The sequence below is a fragment of the Sebastes umbrosus genome, chromosome 19 (assembly GCF_015220745.1).
Source record: "Sebastes umbrosus isolate fSebUmb1 chromosome 19, fSebUmb1.pri, whole genome shotgun sequence".
Lineage (NCBI taxonomy): Eukaryota > Metazoa > Chordata > Actinopteri > Perciformes > Sebastidae > Sebastes > Sebastes umbrosus.
Window position 1 is genome coordinate 13448604 of NC_051287.1, and position 20095 is coordinate 13468698.

General features: G+C 40.2%; 1 protein-coding gene across 2 annotated transcripts; it reads right to left on the reverse strand.

Annotated features, from left to right (window-relative positions):
• Positions 1-1933: 1933 nt before the first annotated feature.
• On the reverse strand, positions 1934-18248 carry LOC119477746 (guanine nucleotide-binding protein G(q) subunit alpha-like). Of its 2 annotated transcripts, none has more exons than XM_037751852.1 (8): positions 18031-18248; positions 17522-17662; positions 12537-12721; positions 8911-9065; positions 8501-8629; positions 6425-6554; positions 5782-5935; positions 1934-3373 (listed from the first exon to the last, which is right to left on the reverse strand). In XM_037751852.1, the coding sequence occupies exons 2-8, from the start codon at positions 17655-17657 to the stop codon at positions 3183-3185; spliced, it is 1080 nt and encodes a 359-aa protein (XP_037607780.1). In that variant the 5' UTR covers positions 17658-17662; positions 18031-18248; the 3' UTR covers positions 1934-3182. The 2 variants fall into 2 exon arrangements, with proteins under 2 accessions (XP_037607780.1, XP_037607779.1); XM_037751851.1 differs by having other exon boundaries at positions 17840-18242.
• Between the last annotated feature and the right edge of the window lie 1847 nt (positions 18249-20095).

Genomic DNA, 20095 nt, shown 5'->3' on the forward strand with positions numbered 1-20095 from the left:
AAACTGCGATTTCCTTGACTTAAAAATTTGTTTTAAATTGACAAACATCATGTGTGTGATTCATGGAGCAATTCAAACGGGATAAAGATTTTTTTGCATATAAAAGGTCTGCAAAGTTACAGAGCCCAAAGTCCACGCCAAAGTTAGTTACTCTCTCCCACAGAAACGCTGCTCCTGAACTGCCTGAAACGCCTGCTTGAAGTTCTGCCTTTTCTTCTGTAACGTGGTGATGTCACCAAGTAACATATTTGCATAATGGCTAGCTTGGCGCGCCCTCAAACAAAGCTAGGTAGAGCCAAGCCCCCAGGAGGAGCACCAGTTGTTGATCCCAATTTTCGTAGTGGCCAAACGACGGTACTGCAACTTCCGTGTCCATCAAGTGATGCCATTGGGCCCAAAAAGACTTTTTTCCCATAGACTTACACTGGGAAAGAGACGTCTGTAACTCAGCGGACAATTTTTTCTTAGGTAATTAAACTCCCCAGTACGAACGCTCTAACAGCCCTTATTTAAATCATTAGGTCCTAAAAGTTGTAAAATGCACTAATAACTGAATCCAGAGTTATTTCCCGTCCTTCGTTCATGTGAATGAGACCCAGACCGAGGCTGGAGCGCAAGCCGTGACGACAGCGTGACGTTGGGACCCCCGTGACAGAGTCATGTGACCGAGCGGACGCTACTGCGCATGTTCCATGTGCCCAAGAGCCGGGTACTTTTCCAGGCGGAAGTCGAGCCATTTCGTCTTCATGCACCAACGAGCAACTTTCATAGGAATGAACGGGGCCCCGCCTCCAATGCTGTATCCAGTTCTCTTAATACATCCATGGTAAAGATCCAAAAACACTTGCTCCTGCATTTCCCATCATGCAACTCAATAGCAGAGTCCATATGAACCACGCCCCCTTCTTGTGGTATGCTGCCTTCAAACGAAACTCATGAGCTTGTGAGTCGTGCACATGGTATGCGTGGCGTTCAAGTGGTCAGAAGCCACAGAGGCTAAATATTTAGCAAGCTAGTAAGGTAGGTAACATAATGCAGGAAATGCAAAGTCATAATGACAGAGGAAAAAGATGAGGCAGATGGGAATGTCAACATTTTCCTCAAAGATATTTTGTAATAACAAAGAAAAACAATATACGACTAAAATTACAATATATTAAGTTATTGCTCATTTTCTCATAGACTTCTATACAATCAGACTTCTTTTTGCAACCAGAGGAGTCGCCCCCTGCTGGCTGTTAGAAAGAATGCAAGTTTAAGACACTTCAGCATTGGCTTCACTTTTCAGACCCTGAGGTTGCCCACTGGCATCAACCTCTGTATGAAGTGTTAACATTTCTTGTCAATCAACCGACCACAAAGAGACAAAAAACGACCACAAATAAATGCAAAATGACTAAAAAGAGACACAAAACAACTACAAAGAGACACATGTTGGTTGTACTCGTTTGGTCATTTTGTGTCACCTGTAGTCTGGGGGTCTTGCTCCTATGCAGGAGGAGTTGGGGCCTTTTACATGTCTGTGTCCAGGGGCCCATAGTCTTATAATCTGTGCGAGGCTGTAGGCGATTTGAAGTTACACATAACAGCTATTTATTGATATTATTTCATACTATAATGTTGTTTATTTGCCACTCCTGTATTACACTGAATAAATAATGTAACTATTAATAATGTACAGTTTTCTAGTGCCATATGCTAAACTAGAGGTTCTCTGCTACACTGTATATCCCAGTGTACAACAATAAAACTATGGACCCCTAACAGAAGCACTGCTGGAGCCTCCAGCCAGATGGATGTATCACAGGGGAGGATTTCAGGACCAACACCGCTCCAGATGAGCCGACAGAGAAGCCAAGAAGACAAACAACTCGAATGCTAAACAAACAGTGAGCTGCTGGAGCTGGGTTGTAAACACAAAGACTGAAAAAACTGAGCAGCAAATGTCTGTTTATTTATCCAATCACATTAAAAACACTAAGACTGCATTAAGAGATCGCAGTGACAGTGAAATCTAACCATAAATTAAAGCGCTCGGATTAGGCTGTAATTATTTCTAACGAGATGAAAAGGGTTGTGTAAACATTAGTGCCGTGGTTATGCTCTCATTAGCTATTTATTCATGCATTTGATACCCTTGAACAGCGTGTGAAAAAAAAAGATCAAGAATGCACTAGTTTAATACCTCGGAGATTATTTAACATAACCGTTCTCTCTTCAGCAGTTAGCCTTTCAACACTGACCTTGACGCGAGCAAAGGTGGAAAATGTGTACCAGTAATGTACCGTGATATTTACAATATGAATCAAGCTCTATAGACATTTTAGCAAATGATTTTTAGGCGAGAAAACTACATAAATCAAATAGTCCCTGAACTGCATGAACACTTCATTCTACAGCTTTGACAAAATAATGTGTTACATAAAATATATGAATGCTGTGCTCAAAAAAAGTGGTTTAAGACGGAATAATGCCATCACAGACAAATACGTACCAGTGCACAAAGTCTTATGAAACTTGAAATGAGGTTGTGGAAATGATAACACCCGACTAAGTGAGTTACACACAAACAGAATATCAGCACAAATAGCGAGTAAATGTGTCATTAGTGTTAATTATCACTTGTTTCCCATTAAGTCAAGACAAAGACTAAGCGTTTAGAGTATTTAAAACAGTTAAAAAAAAATAATAAATTATGACCAACTTGGGTTAGTGATGTGAGGTGCTGCATTGCAGTTAGTCTACACTCACTTCCACAGATTCCCTGAAGGAGAGACCTGGTACGTTACAAGTCCTCGGAGGCTTTTGAGGCCACTGAAGAACTTTTTTCCCTCTCAATTCATCCATGTGCATTTATACAGTTACTGCTCGAAAAAACGTTTCGCAAAAGAGCTCCATAAATTTCAGAGTGCATGCTATAATAGACTGCTCACTAAGGCAGCACTTTAATTGTCAGGACACACTTCATTATAGCTGGAGACATCCACTTTCAAAGAGCCTAACGGGGAAATTTGAAATACATCAGTAGTACAGTCATTTGGCGACAAGCTCTGTAGCTTCTCAATTTCCTGTTGTGGATTATAGTGTTCAGCAGCAGTGTGAGGCAAAACTGAATCACTGCAGAGCTCTCCGGACTGCCAGCTGTACAAAGCCGATTGAATTACAGCAGCAACACTACCACTTTAAACCAAGTTGTAGACTTCCAGGTTGATTTGCAAGATGTGGTCCTTCACCGCTCTGAACACAAACCGAATGTTGTCTGTGTCTGTGGCACAGGTGAAGTGGGAGTAGATGATTTTTTTCTCGTTTGGGTTGAGACTGACAAACATATCCAAGATGAAGTCTTTTCCTGCTTTGACGTCCCGCTGGGGACCTGGTAGAGAGAGACAGAGGGCACACACAGCATGAAAGTCACAAGTGTTTTCAGTATAAAAGCTCAAGAATACAAGACAGGCTAGTGCTGGGATAGAAAATGATTGCAGAACATTTGAGACTGTAACTTTTAAAAAAAGAGGACACAAACTTGCAAACTTTAAAATGAAAAGTTGAATTCAAAACAACAACTCACATCCTTGATCGATGCAATACATGCTGCTATAGCTGTACTTAATCTGGTATGACCAGTAGCTTATGATGGTTAGCTAACTTTCTAGATAAACGTACATTGCTCCACAACAGACATTACTGAGTCAGCTCATATTAAATAATTGTCCAAAAATAAAAACTAGAATTACCACCTCGTGGTTGTTTGCCTCTACCAACCAGTCAAATTACCATATGAATTCTTGAGTTATGACCAAAAATGTATTTTGTGAGGTCACCGTGACCTTTGACCACCAAAATCTAATGATTCTTGGGTCCAAGTGGATGTTTGTGCCAAATGTAATGAAATTCCCTGCAGGCCTTCCTGAGATGAATGGGACAGACGTACGTACTGACAACCCTGAAAACATAATTCCTCCGGCCACGGCGGAGGCTTAAAAAGAAAAGACATCACCATTAGGCAACATGAGTGAGAGCGAATAGAACGGGACCACAAGCAGAAACAACAACAACAACGTCTCAGTGTGTTTACCTGTATTGATAAAAAAAACATTGAAATGTCTATCTGTGACATGCCAAAACAAGAACTGACTCAGTAAGTCAGTTACACATGAATATTTAAAGTTGGCTAACATTAGCCAATATAAGCTCCCGGTCATACCAGACCATGGTGGGCTGTAGCAGCAAAACCAGGAGTGTATTGAATTAAGCAAGAGAGTCAGGGCTCCAGACTGACTTTTTACATTGGTTGCACTGGTGCGCCTAACTTTTTCCTTTAGGTGCAAATTTCATCTTCGCCGAAGATGTTGGGTCAGGTATCTTACCTGGGACTGAGTAGACAGGTGGAGGAGCGGTCACCTTTGACACCGATGATGTCGCGGACAGGTGTAACAGGCACTGCAGCATTTTTCTTGACAAAAAACGCTAGTTCTCTTCATTCTGAATTACTGGAATTACTAACGCTACACGTTAGTGTTGTCACAATACTGGAATTTGTAACTTCGATACAATACCTTGAACAAATATCGATATTCAATACCATTTTTCAAGATGACAGGGGAAATTGACACAACATTGGGGGCATAACATTTTAGATTTTTACTAAAAGATAAATAGCAGTGTGTGTCAACTCACTGTCAGGGAGAAGAGAGAGCAGAAAGCGCAGCTGGTACACTTGTATCAATACTTTGGAAAATGAGTATTGAAACCGTTTTAAATGCCCAGCATCGATATGTATCAGTAGTGTACTTTAGTATTTTTTGGGAGTATCTGTACTTTACTTAAGTTTTTATACTTCTGTCAACATCTTGTTACTATTGGAAGCAAGCAGGTTTGGTGAATCAGTGGTCCTAGCTTGCAAGTTACATCATTCACATGATGAGTGCAAACAAAGTGCTCTCAAAGCCGTAGTTAAGTTTTGATTTCCACTCAAGTCCAGGCAGGCAGCATGTCAGATGCTACTTTGTTCTTTAAATCCTTTAAGTTGTGCAGACCTTGTTTTTCTTCAAGTGTAAAGTAGCCTCCATATTTAAGGTGCGGTCACACATGCGCGAATGCAGGCGAGTGACCATCGCCTACCGAGGCGATTTTCGAACTGAAAGTTCACCAAATTGAACTGCTTTTCGAATGCAAAGATGCAAATTTGCTTCGCAACTGGAAGCAAATGTTTTTTCACACTTTCACGCGCGTAGAATGGGAGTGAACGGGAGGTGAATATAATTTTTTGCGGATGTGTGACCGCCCCATAAACTTCATAAATCTCAAAATTCTGACTTGCTTGGTTTTTTATTAACATTTACTTGTAATTTTACTTTCAATACTTAAGAACATTTAATATCAGAAAATGACTTTTGATACTTAAGAAAGGTAAATATCAAACACTTAAGTGATATTCTATTGGTGACTTTAACTTCTACTAAAGTCATTTTCTGGTTAGATATCTGTACTTTTACAGAGTGAGCCTTTAAGGTACTTCATCCACCACTGATTTGTATTGATACTTCGATATATTTGACAACACTAAAATGCACACACAGAGACAGATCTGCACCGGTGCGACCAGTGAAAATGTTTAGTCGCACTGGACAGTTTTTTGTGTTTCATTGCTCATGAATTCAACTTTTCATCTGTACAAGGAAGACTGTCTTATTTCTTCTTTTAAGACACTATCATGTTGCATTCAAAACCTAGGTAACATTATGCTCAGCTGCATTTCTGATATTTCTTTTTTCCTCTTACCATCATATTCAGGGAAGTAGTCGACCAAGTGCGAGTGCATGATTTTCTCCTCCAGTAAGTCTATCTTGTTGAGGAACAACATGACCGAGGACGACTCGAACCACTTGTAGTTTATGATTGTGCGAAACAAGGCCATGCTTTCCTCCATGCGGTTCTTTGAAAAAACACATGACAGAAAAAACATCCAAGCATGAGCAGAAATATGGGAATCAGTAGTGGAGTATTAGACAGCAGTACTTCAGCAGGGATTGTCTGTGTGAGCAAATTCTATTGGCTGTAATCTCATCAAGTGAACAAGCCTCTCTGAGTGGTGCACTCTGCTGAACAGAGCGACTAAAGAGCTCCCCCTGCAGGTCAACTATGTGCACTGCCACAAAGGACGATCCAGATGAAGTTTAGAGGGAGAGAGAGATAGAGAAAGCAGACTAGTGCTGGACTCTGTAGAAATCTAGGTCATCATCTCCACCTAACAGGTTTGGCCTGAAACAAAAGAAACAATGTCTCTTGTGTCCCTCCCAGTGATTTTCTTGACTATCCCAAAGTGAGCCCCTTTATTCCCCATATACAGTCTAACAAGATATATAGGAAGAGATCAGCTTGTAACTGTTACAGGTTATTTTGCAGGCAGCAGCCCACATCTCACCTCATTGACGGACTCAACAAGGACCTGATCGTACTCGCTGAGCGCCACCAGGAACATGATGGAGGTGACTTCCTCGAAACAGTGAATCCATTTCCTCCTCTCCGACCGCTGGCCACCCACATCCACCATCCTGCAGCCACAGGTTCAATCACCATTAAAAATAAATCATCATATTACCAATTTCAAAGACCGTTTTATTATTTGTATTTAAGGCTGGGCTGAAGTTATTAATTAGATCATTAATTCGCTTAATTTAGATAATATGATGAGAGGTTTTTGAGAATTGAGTAATGAAGACATGATGACGACTGACTTTTGACTCCTAACAGTGTAATAAGTTCACAAGGTTGCACTAGTTAACTCTACTGCAGCATTTGAGCATCAACACCAACATTCCAAATTATATCTAGTCTAATATCACAATATAAACATTCAGAGTGTATTAAAGTCACAAATTTGATGACTTTAGACTTGACCTGGACTTTAACACCTGTGATTCGTGACTTCACTTGGACTTGAGCCTTTTGACTTGAAAATACTTGATGCATTCCCCCGAAGCCCAAAGATTAAAAGTATGTTTATTTAAAAAGTGTGCTGCAAATCAATTCATTTCCTTAATCAACTAACGTTAACGCAATTCATTCCCAGCAAGTAGACTCTTAACTCCCCAGATCCACTTTGTTTGAACCGACCCGACATCATCCAATCAATATGCAGGAGCAAACCATGAAGAACTAACCTGGAAATAATGATACCAAAGATAATTTAGTTGGTGTACAAAAACTCTGCAGTGGTCAAGTCTTGACTTGGGACTTGACTTGGGACTCGTCAGTCTTGACTTGGGACTTGACTTGGGACTCGTCAGTCTTGACTTGGGACTTGACTTGGGACTCGTCAGTCTTGACTTGGGACTTGTCAGTCTTGACTTGGGACTTGTCAGTCTTAACTTGGGACTTGTCAGTCTTGACTTGGGACTTGTAAGTCTTGTCTTATGCCTTGTCAGTCTTGACTTGGGGCTTGATTTGGGACTTGTTAGTCTTGACTTGTGTCTTGACAGTCTTGACTTAGCACTTGACCTGTGACTTGTCAGTCTTGACTTGGGACTTGTCAGTCTTGACTTGGGACTTGTTAGACTTGACTTGGGACTTGTTAGACTTGAGTTGGGACTTGTCAATCTTGAGTTGAGACTTGTCAGTCTTGACTTGTGACTCGTCAGTCTTGACTTGGGACTTGACTTGTAACTTGTCAGTCTTGACTTGGGACTTGACTTGTAACTTGTCAGTCTTGACTTGGGACTTGACTTGTAACTTGTCAGTCTTGACTTGGGACTTGATTGGGGACTTGTCAGTCTAGACTTGTGACTTGTCAGTCTTGACTTATGACTCGTCAGTCTTGACTTGGGACTTGACCTTGGACTTGTCAGTCTTGACTTGGGACTTGTCAGTCTTGACTTGTGTCTTGACTTGTGACTTGTCAGTCTTGACTTGGGACTTGACTTGTGACTTGTCAGTCTTGACTTGTGTCTTGTCTGTCTTGACTTGTGACTTGACTTGTGACTTTACCTGGGACGTGAGTGCAAAGACTTGAGACTTTACTTGTGACCTGCAAACCAATGACTTGGCCCCACCCCTGTCATCATTATATATCAACGTATTGCCTAGTTTCATCAGTATTATTGTCATTAGCTAACATGCCTGGTCCATCCCCATGACAAACAAGTTGCTGCTTTCAAAAGTAATGTAATGCAATTCATTAAAACCAACTTCCAAAACCGGCCTGATTTCACAGAGCTAATGAAACTCGAGAGACGACAGTACAAACGGGCAAAACAAGACCACGGACCTCTGATAATTAATGATGAAACGAGGTCCAGCTGTGCTCAAACAAGACTGTTAAAGACTAACAAGACGTAATGGCTTCCTAGTGTCTCTACTTCCACAACAACGCTCTTTAGTCTCGTCAGAGGAAACAAGACGGCCATGATAGCAGCTCTGTGAGTGGTGCTTTGAGCGAAACACTAACATCAGCATGCGAATATTCACTATGACTAAGCAAACAAGGATGTCAAACACTCACCTGAAGACCACATCCTCCAGGTCAAAGGGGTACTCTATAATACCTGTTGTGGGCACCCTGACCCTCAGGACATCCTGCTGGGTTGGCAGATAAGTAGCTTCAGCAATTCGGTCCAAGTCATTCAGATAGCTATTAACACAGGAGGACACCCAGTCGGATAGAGTGATTTAGAACCAGGAAAAAGGACAGAGGAGACATTTGTTGTAAAATATTTATGTTTCTGTTCCAGCCACTTCACTATAAGTGAGAATTTAAATGGTGTTTCTTTGCTTTTAAGCCTCTTGTCAACAACCTTAAATGGAATAACCGCTGAGCCTTCTGAGCGAATTAAAACAGACTAAACTAGCAGATGAAACAATGGAAACTATTTGGCAACGTCTGAGCAGTTCTTCGCTTCTGTTTACACTCACTATTTGGCCGAGTCTGAGAGCTGGTATTCCCTCTTACGATGGTAACACTCCTGAATCCCCGGGTCACTCCACAGGCATTTGATGGCGTCCACGTAAGGGTTCGTTAATGTCGTGACCCTCTCCACATCGACCCCACGGACAATACTGGCGTTGGCCTGAACAACAGAATGACAACGCTGAAATTAGAGACACTTTCAGAACAAATATACATAAACATAATGTCATGTTTATGTTCTTGTGCATTGGTAATGTAATTTCATTAGTCAGGGAAAAAAAAGACCTTTATGCCCATCTATACCCTTATAGTGTGAAAATCATCTTACAACCAGTGCCACATCTTTTCACTCTGATCTCAGTATCAGTTGTCATAGGTGGTAAAGGCTGACCCTCATGGCTTTAAACAGGATGCTCTGTAATTCAGAACCTGATTGGTACCACTAATGTTACACTAACACTGTCCAACAAGTTGCAGACATAATACCTTATTTACCAACTCTGATTGAAACTAGGAAGGTCTACTTCCATAACAAGTAAGCAAATGTGGCATTTTGATATTTCTGAGCCAACAGACTAGAGTTAAACCTGCAGTAGACAGAATGTTTTTGGCATCATTGGGCAATAATTCCATAATAACCTTTCAGCATATTGTAATTCAAGTGTTCTGAGAGAAAATTAGACTTCTGCACCTCCTCATGGCTCTGTTTTCAGGCTTTCGAAAATCTAGCCCGTGACGGGAGACTTTGGCCAATCACAGGTAATTTCAGAGAGAGACCGTTCCTATTGAGCGTTCCTATTGGCTGCGCTCCGGCTGGTGGGCGGTGCTTAGTATTTCCTCAACAGATCTCAACAAACGTCACAAACTTTCTAATTTTACAGCTAAATAGTACACTACAAGATGTTTCTGAAAACATTTGAGGAGAGAAATAGGCATTACAGTTACAGAATATTGATTCATATTTGATCAGCGCTGCCTAGTTTGACCGTTTGGTCGGAGTTCGCGAGTGATTGACAGCTGCTCAGAGACGGCAGACTCCAGATCAGCTCCGATTGGTTGTTGAAGACTAACGTTTTGACTGTCTTCTCTGATGGCGGCTCTATTCATTTAACACAAGCAGCGATGTAACGCACACAACTATTTTCTCTCCCTGCCTCGACTGTTATTGCAGCTATTTTTTTTCTTTCTTTCATATGCATTCATAGACTCAAAGAACTAAACAAATGCTGCTTTGTGTTCTTCTGGGTTTGTAAACCTGTGTTTTCTTCCCAATCTCTCTATTTTACCCTTTCTGCCCTAATTTATGTCTGAGATTAATAATAAATATTTCCCTGACTGCTTCATCGTTCAGCCAGAAAACCCCTCGTAAAGATCTGCACAAGCTGTTTGGACTACTTTTATGGTCATTTATGGGTGAACGATTACTCCAAGTCTGTTAACTCTCAGCTGCTGCTGCTGCTGCTGCTGCTGCTGCCGGGGACTTTGGCATCGTCATCATCATCAGCATGGGAGGAAGGAGGAGGAACTTTGCATCAATAAACAGACTTATTGTACAAGGTGCTTTCACAGACACACTGCAATTGCTGCATTACTGTGGTAAACTCCAATGTTATGAAATACACCTTTACGCACTGTAAATGGGTTTGACCACTTCATTACACCACTATTAACTCCAATAAAACCGATACAATCTGAAGAGCTGTTTGCTGTCTACACTTAATAAAATAAAAGTAGTAAGACTTCATTTTCCTGTTTTTCTGTTGTTTGGCTGGAACTGGTACCAGAGATTGTTTGTTGTGTTCAAAACAACCTGAGAAGTTTATTTTTAGTTACTTTTTTTTTTTTTTTACATTTCTGGGAGAAGCCATACCTTCAAAAGCATTTCCCTTTTTGTGCATCTTTTAAAATTGATTTCATGGCTCCTGCTTCAGCACTTTCATACTCCCACTCTTCTCTTTGGAGAAATGATGGGACACATTTAAAGGGATCTTTAGAAGCTGCTCTGCCAGTCTGTGTTTTTTTAACTTTTTTTTCCAATCCTTTCTCTGACCTCCTGAGATCAATCAAAAAACTCTTAGCAATTTACTAAAAGTTCACTCTTACTTCCGACAAATATTCCATCCATTATCCGTAACCGCTTATTCTATTCAGGGTCGCGGGGGGGCTGGAGCCGATCCCAGCTGACATCGGGCGAAGGCGGGGTACACCCTGGACTTTCCCAGGGCTGACACATAGAGACAGACAACCATTCACACTCACATTCACACCTTTAGAGTCTTTGGACTGTGGGAGGAAACTAGAGAACATGCGAGGGTAGAACATGCAAACGCCACACAGAAGGGCCCCAAGCTGGGTTTGAACCTGCGACCCTCTTGCTGTGATGCGGCAGTGCTAACCACTGCACCACCGTGCAGCCCTGACAGATATTCAATGCATCCGACTAACCGTTTGCTAAGCCCCGCCCCCCTTAGTTACTGTTGCTAATAGAGATGCCAATAGAGTGGTGCAGGAATGAGTCCTAAAACATTATACATGAAAGAAAACATACTTATTAATATTACATTCCATTTCTGCCAATAGATCCCCCTAATGTTACACACTGGTCCTTTAAATTACCAGGCCATAGTAGCAGGCTTTCACAATATCAAATTTTGACGACACAATTATCGTGGCCAATAACGATATTATCATGATATCCATAGAAAATTTAAAAAAAAGAAAAAAGTAAATAATGATGTTATCAGTCAAAATCGTCTTTAACTTAGTTTATAGTGCGATATTACCATATGTGTATTATTAACATGATATCAATATTTAATTTTTAAATATCACAGTTATTGCGACACCCTTAAAGCAGGCCTCTATTAGAGACCGATCTGCTCCCTGTTAAATATTTGTTACCGTATCATGCTGTTAATACAAACTCAACACTTCTTGCATCCGCTTCAAATTAAAAGCCCTCTAGTGTTTCAGTGGACAGTTTAGTTAGTGAACGGTCACTTCTTGATCTCTCTGACCTACGGCCACTCAGTGCTATTATCTGCATGCTCAGTGACCAACAGTGTCATCCTGTGAGCTTGTACAGAACATCACCTTCACTCAGAATCAGAGGAAAAGAAAACAACTTATAATCCACGTGCTGACTCAGACTTGGTTAATGCTGCCAAAGGTCCACGACAGCCACATGACAGGACACAGGAAGTGGACTCTTCTCATCCTTACCTGGAACTTTAACTAATGTAGCATAATCGTGTGATTAATAATCTCCTGCCGGTTGTATGACAGGAACAGATTCCTGTGTGATTATTCTCTGTCCTCTTTTGTCTCTTACTTGTGTTTGGCTCAGGAGTACCTGCGTGTCTTTACATGCCTGCGGTCTAACATCATGTGTACTTTCCAAAAAACAAGCCTGCTCTGTAAGGAGACAAAACTCTGTCTGGCAGCCGGATTGCAAAACTAAACACCGTTGCAAATTACCAGAAGTACTTCAGCCTAATACACACTGCAGGCTCTGTCAGCGCCCGACACAGTAAACCATGCTTCTGTTGGACAGCGTGTGGTAAAAGCTCTTTCTCAATCTGTCGCTGTGAAGCAGCAAAGAAAGGACAAAGAAACAAAGAGTCTGGTCTACCTTGTTGTGCTCATACTTGTAGGGGATCTGTAATGTGTTCATGGCCTGGATCATGGCCTGCACGGCGGTGAAGATGTTCTGGTAGACCAGTCTGGTGAAGCCTCTCTTGTCCTCCTCAGAGTATCCACGGCCATGGATGATCCGCATCTGCTTGATGAAAGTGCTCTTCCCACTTTCACCAGTTCCTAAACACCAACAGATACATAACATTACTGTACACGCCGAAATTGGTTCTAGGCATGGGCACCCGAATGCTCTGCCTGCCCCACCAACGCCAAGTATCCTCCCAAATTAAAAAAATAAAGTGGTTTTGTTCAAGAGGAGAGAGTCCGGTTTGGGGACCCTCAGAATTGATTGCTCTATGCAGATGATGTGGTTCTGTTGGCATCATCCGACCGTTACCTTCAGCACACACTAGGGTGGTTTGCAGCCGAGTGTGAAGCGGTCGGGATGAGAGTCAGTATTTCCAAGTCTGAGGCCATGGTTCTCTGCCGGAAACCGGTGGAGAGTAAGTCACTGCCCCAAGCGAGGGAGTTCAAGTATCTCGGGGTCTTGTTCACAAGTGAGGGTAAAATGAAGCGGGAGATGTACAGGCGGTTCGGTGCGGCCTCTGCAGTTATGCGGGCGCTGTACCAGACCGTTGTGGTTAAGAGGGAGCTGAGCTGGAAGGAAAAGCTCTCGATTTACCAGTCCATCTACGTTCCAACCCTCACCTATGGTCATGAGCTTTGGGTAGTGACCGAAAGAATGAGGTTGCATATACAAGCAGCCAAAATTAGCTTCCTTCATAGGGTGGCTGGGCTCAGCTTTAGAGATAGGGTGAGGAGCTCAGACATCCGGAGGGAGCTCTGAGTAGAGCTGCTGTTGTGTCACATTATTTACTAAACTATGTGACCATATACGAGCTCAGATACACGGTTTCACCAAATCAATTTCTTTATCTCTCTATCGGTTACTACCTGATGGAAAATCCTCCTCCATCCGTCTTTGGGTGCAGATTTGTTGAGGTGGTGTGTGTTCATGTCGCGACGCTCTGAACCAAACGGACATTTCCTGAGGTGAAGCTCTCTGTTTGCTGAGCTGTCATTATCACGTTTAACTGCGATTGGCTCAGCTGTTTCACAGCAGTGATGTGACTGGCTGATTTAATAATCACCACACCCGCTGATCTATAATCTAATGTCAGATTCCCTAAATCACGTTTTAAACATAAATTATGATGTAATGGAACTTCCTATAGTAATATTTATGATCAAGTATATAATATGTTTTGTCCACATCATGTATTTTATCCATGGTTCACATTTGTGTTCAGTTTTGTGTCTAACAAAGTGAATGTTCATTCTTAAATCATACCTGCCCATGGGTGTGGATTATATCAATAGAGAAGAAAAGGAGAGGAAAGATGCCACCCATAATTATTAATAGCTTTGTACAGACTGGGTGGACTAAAACGCACAAGAAGCCTTATTCTCCTGTACAATAAATTCTCTACATGTTTCCAATCAGGCAGGCAATATGCAATGATTAAGATAATTGTATATGATTGAATAGTGGCATTAGAATATGCCAGAGGAACCACATTTGGGCTTTTAAGGCCAACATTTTTCACCGAGGGTACATGTCTAATTATCAAATGTAAACTAGGATAACCATTTGTAATATGATAACTGCTAGACATCAGCATTTTAGCATCGTCATTGTAGCCATGTTAGCATGCTGACGTTAGTATTTAGCTCAAAGCACCACTGTGCCAAAGCAGAGGAGAGAGTGCAGAGTGCCATACACAATAATGGAGGGCTACGACACAGAGAAATAAGATACATCGAGCTACGGAGGCAATACACGGAACTGTAAGCAGGATCTATTTCTTGCCGTTTTCGATCTTTTCGTGAGATTTGTTGACGATAATACAGAATATCACCAGCCTGTACTGTGTGTTAAGTCCTTTCACGTCTCACACCTGTGCAATCTTGGACTTACTGCACATTAATAACTATAGTCTGGGTTTTATCTTGTCCTTGGGCCCTGTGGGTCTTATGTTTATTCTTTGAGTCAAATTTTACAAACAGTATTTTGTCATCTCACAGTGACTGCCTGTAAAAAGATGAACTAGAAGAAGTTGCAGCATTTCCCCCTGTAGCTGAAACAGTTGACATGAAAGCAACGGTTTGAAGACGAAAGTCGTGTCATTTTAAAATTTTAAAGCTTCAGTAGGCAGTATATTTTTGGCATCACTGGGCAAAAATCCCATAATAACCTTTCAGCATATTGTAATTCAAGTGTTCAGAGAGAAAACTAGACTTCTGCACCTCCTCATGGCTCTGTTTTCAGGCTTTAAAAAATCTAGCTCCATGACGGGAGACTTTGACCAATCACAGGTCATTTCATTGAGAGAGAGCGTTCCTATTGGCTGTGCTCCGGCCATGTGACCATAACTTGGCGTTCCTTCACCAGATTTCACAATGGCGGCGGCGTTACAAACTTTCTAATTTTACAGCTAAACCGAGCACTACAAGATGATTCCGAAAACATTTGAGGCGAGAAATAGGCATTAACGTAACAGAATATTGATTCATATTTGATCAGCGCTGCCTAGTTTGACCGTTTGGTCGGAGTTCGCGAGTGATTGACAGCCGGCTCTCATAGCTATATTATATGACCTTTGAACCTAAACGAGTGGTTACACATTCAGTAGGAGTCAATCATTTCAGAAAGCAGAATTATAATAACCAACGTGACCAACTCACACCTTAAAGTTAGTCACAGATTGCTGAGACATCCGTATATAAAATGTGGCCACCCAAGATGATACAGCTATCATACATGTATGTACCAGTTGGGACTGGTGTGTGGTGTGTATTTTGCAGACAAAAACATAGTACTTTTACTCCAATACATTTATCTGACAGCTGTAGTTATAGTAACAGATGAAGATATGATGCATTTTTACAGATAAAACTATCAAACGCTAACTTTTTTTTTTTTAATTCGCTCCACCTAAACCAGTTACAAGAGCAAAATGCAACTGGCACATAAATGCATAAGTAATAATAATGTAATAATATATTCAATAACTCTCACGTGGAACATTTTCCTGCATGAGTACCTTAACTTTTAATTGTTTTCAGTACATTTCGCTGATAATACATTGTGATTCTTACACTACTGGTTATAATAATATTAATTATTATTTCGACCCACTGTGATATTGCTGAAGAGCTTTCTGTGGTGGGGGGGTACTGTGAAAAGACATAGCTGCATCATGTTTACACATTAGCTGTTCATATACAACCACAAATGCATCATAACGTACTCAAGTATTTTCAAGGCCAATTAAGTTAAGTATTTGTACGTATATTTATTTAATTATTGTGAGGAGCTTTAATTAATTTCTATCATACATGGCCTACTGTAGAATATGGAAGTATTGTTACCACACGATAGAAATATACAATTACAATTAATACAAACTACATGTACCAGAGTTATGTAATTAAATTACAAAAATAAAAGTAATTGTAATCAGTTACATTTACTACGAAAAATATGTAATTAAATTACAGTTACTAATCAAAATATTGGTGATTAATTTAATAATTGACAACTAATCGATAAATCGTCTCAGCTCTACATGTACCAGAGTTACGTAATTAAATTTCAAAATAAAAGTAACTGTAATCAGTGACAGTTACTAAGAAAAATATGTAATTAAATTACAGTAACTAATCAAAATGTTGGCGATTAATTTAATAATTGACAACTAATCGATTAATCGTTGCAGCTCTACGTTGCCTTTTTATAGGCCTCATCCACATGTGTGTTTGTTTGTTTTTGTTTGATCTGTTTCTCATCGTTTCTGTGTGTCATATTCTAATTTGTCCTTGTTTTTTTCCATTGTTTGATGTTTCTTCTTGTGTGTGAAGCACTTTGTAACGGTGTGTTTTAAAAGGTGCTATATAGATAAAGCTTTACTTACTTACATGTACCAGAGTTATGTATTTAAATTACAAAATAAAAGTAATTGTTACAGTTACTAGGAAAAAATATGTAATTAAATTACAGTAACTAATCAAAATATTGGTGATTAATTTAATAATTGACAACTAATCGATTAATCGTCTCAGCTCTACATGTACCAGAGTTACGTAATTAAATTTCAAAATAAAAGTAATTGTAATCAGTGACAGTTACTAAGAAAAATATGTAATTAAATTACAGTAACTAATCAAAATGTTGGTGATTAATTTAATAATTGACAACTAATCGATTAATCGTTGCAGCTCTACGTTGCCTTTCTATAGGCCTCATCCACATGTGTGTTTGTTTGTTTTTGTTTGATCTGTTTCTCATCGTTTCTGTGTCATATTCTAATTTGTCCTTGTTTTTTTTCATTGTTTGATGTTTCTTCTTGTGTGTGAAGCACTTTGTAACGGTGTGTTTTAAAAGGTGCTATATAGATAAAGCTTTACTTACCTACATGTACCAGAGTTATGTATTTAAATTACAAAATAAAAGTAATTGTTACAGTTACTAGGAAAAAATCTGTAATTCAAATTACAGTTACTAATCAAAATGTTGGTGATTACAAAGGAGGTTACATTAAATTTTATTTCTGGTAAAAAAGTTTTTAAGCTTAAATCATTTGTTGGAAAAGTAATCAAATGAAATAAGTTACTTTGATGAAGTAATTGAAATAGTTACATTTCAAACAGGGTAACTAGTAATCTGATTACATTTCTAAACTAACCTTCCCAACACTGGTATTAATCCAATAACAAAATCTAAAATGATATAACTATACTATTATACTTTATTATACTATTATACTTTTGATACTTTTTGGTAAATCTTTAATTCTGAGTAAAATGCAGTATTTTTACAGGAGTATACTACTAAATAAGTAGCAAATCTGAATACTTCTTCCACTACTGTTTAAAGGAGTAAAGTAAAAAGTATTACAGAGTATATTTCCTGTCTCTTACCGAGCAGAAGGAGCTTGAATTCCCGTCTGGAGTCCTTCTTGTCCCGGCGGAGCTGCCTCTCAATCTCATCGTTGATCCTTCGAGCCTCTTTGGCCTCCGGGCTGAGGCAGCAAGCTCCCACCGAGCTCAGAGTCATTCCTCCTGGACAAAACACAGCACACGGACACACATAGGTGGTTTAAACAGGATATAAAAAAGACAAAAGTCAGTATATTTCCATTAACTCCAGAATCCACGCAAAACATGTCCTCCTGAGCTGGAAACGAGGTTTAACAAATGTAAAATTAAGGAAGTCTCCAGGGTGTTTGAATATATTACCTTGTTCCTCTCCTTGTGTGAAGAGGAAATGAAGTTTGTGCAACAACTTAAAGAAGCCCGAGAGAGTGTTTTCACTGCGCTGCGGGCGTGGTGGGCTGAATATGGCGGAGTTTCACTTCATAGCGCAACAAAACAACACAATAACCTGGACAATAAGCATCCACAGAGAGGGCAAAGAAAAGAAAGCTCAATGCAAGGTTGTCTGTTTGTCTTTTCTGTAAAAACAAAAGGTGAATCTCGGTGTTATATCTTCCTTTTTGCGTCCTGATGGTTTGTTTGTCCCGTCCTCTGTAGTCCTGGATGGAAACCAACAGTATAAGTGCACCATGTGACAGAGCAGAGAGGGCAGTGCTCTGATGGGAAACCGTGTGGGCTTTCACCACCACTATTACATTATGGGAAACTAATTTCCGGTGTTAACTAGTTAACTACGGATGCATGTGACAGGGCTGACACACATTTCACTGGAAACCAAATCAGACCTACATCCACAAGACATTTCTTATCCCTCTGATGGAAAAATAAAAAATAAAAAGACATTTTTTGAGCTGAGACACTTTATTTACTAAACACCTGCAGATATGAGATACAGATATAATATGACCAACCGCTCATAGACTCACACAGCTGTTTGCTCATCTTAAAGGGGACCTATTGTGCTTTTTTTTTTTAAGGTGCATATTTGTATTTGGGGTTTCTACTTGAGCATGTTTACATGATTTAATGTTCAAAAAAACACTATTTTTCTCATGTGTTGCAGCACCTCCTGTCTGAAACGCTCTGTTTGAGCTCCTGCGCCCAGTCTGTGCTCCGATTGGTCAACCGAACCAAACTCTTCAGACTCCGCTCCAGCTCCGCTCTAAACCATGGATGTATTTAAGAGAACTGGATACAGCGTTGGAGGCGGGGGCCCCGTTAGTTCTTATGAAAGTTGCTCAGTGGCGCATGAAGACAAAATGGCTCGACTTCCGTCTGGAAAAGTACCCAGATCTAGGGCACATGGAACATGCGGAGTAGCGTCCGCTCGGTCACGGGGTCCCAACGTCACGCCATCGTCACGGCTTGCGCTCCAGCCCTCGGTCTGGGTCTCATTCACATGAACGGAGGAAGGGAAATTACTCTGGATTCGGCTATTAGTGGGTTTACAACTATTAAAACCTAATGATTTAAATAAGGGCTATTAGAGTGTTCGTACTGGGGAGTTTATTTACCTAAAAAAAAATTATCCGCTGAGTTACAGACGTCTCTTTCCCAATGTAAGTCTATGGGAAAAAGTATTTTTGGGCCCAATGGCATCACGTGACGGCCACGGAAGTTGCAGTACCGTCGTTTGGCCACTACGAAAGTTGGGATCAACGACCGGAGAGGGCTTTGTAACATTGCAGACCTTTAATATGCACAAAAATCTTTATAGAGAGCCCAAGTCCCGCCTCTTCCAGTGGACCACCATGGGACCTTAAAATAAGGTCCCATGAGGTCTACCGGAGGGGGCGGGACTTTGCCTCTCTATAACACACTAAAGGGAAAAAGCATAATAGGTCCCCTTTAAGAAAGCCTTTAAAAAAAAAAAAAACTTTAAAAATGCTTCCAACCTGTCAAAATGAAAAACACTTATGCAAGATTAAATGGATCAAAAGAGATCAGATATTAAGGCTGCACTATAGCGAGTCATGAGTGGCAGAAAATAAATCAAATAACAACAGAAAGAGAAAGAACAAAAAAGTATTACCAAACCTGTCTTATGGCGCCATCTCCTTCCAAGAAAGTAGAAAGTGTTCTGGGCCTAACTAACCTAATCTAACCACTCATGAAATTACTGTTTCTATGTAAATATATACACACACATACTTTATACAGTCTTTCTATGAAAAACAAAAAAAATCTTAAAATGTTCTCTTTGCAATATCACACTGGCACATTTATCCCAACTTAAAGAAGAAGTGTGACATTTTTTGGGGAAATAGGATTTTTCCATTTCTGGCGTACTGCAGTGCTCGAAAACAGATGGAAACAGCTAGCCTGACTCTGTTGAACTATATCAAAGTCCACTTTCAGGGTATCAATCTTCTCATCTAACTCTCTGCCACAATTTGAATAAAAAAAAAAGAAAAAGAAAGCACTTAATTTGACAGTGGGAAAGGATATTGGATGTTGTGAAAAATTAAAGTTAATGGTTCTTTAACCATTCTGAGACCATGCATCTTCATTTAGAGAGTGTGCTGAGGGCGGGTAAAACAAACTAAAACTCACATAATG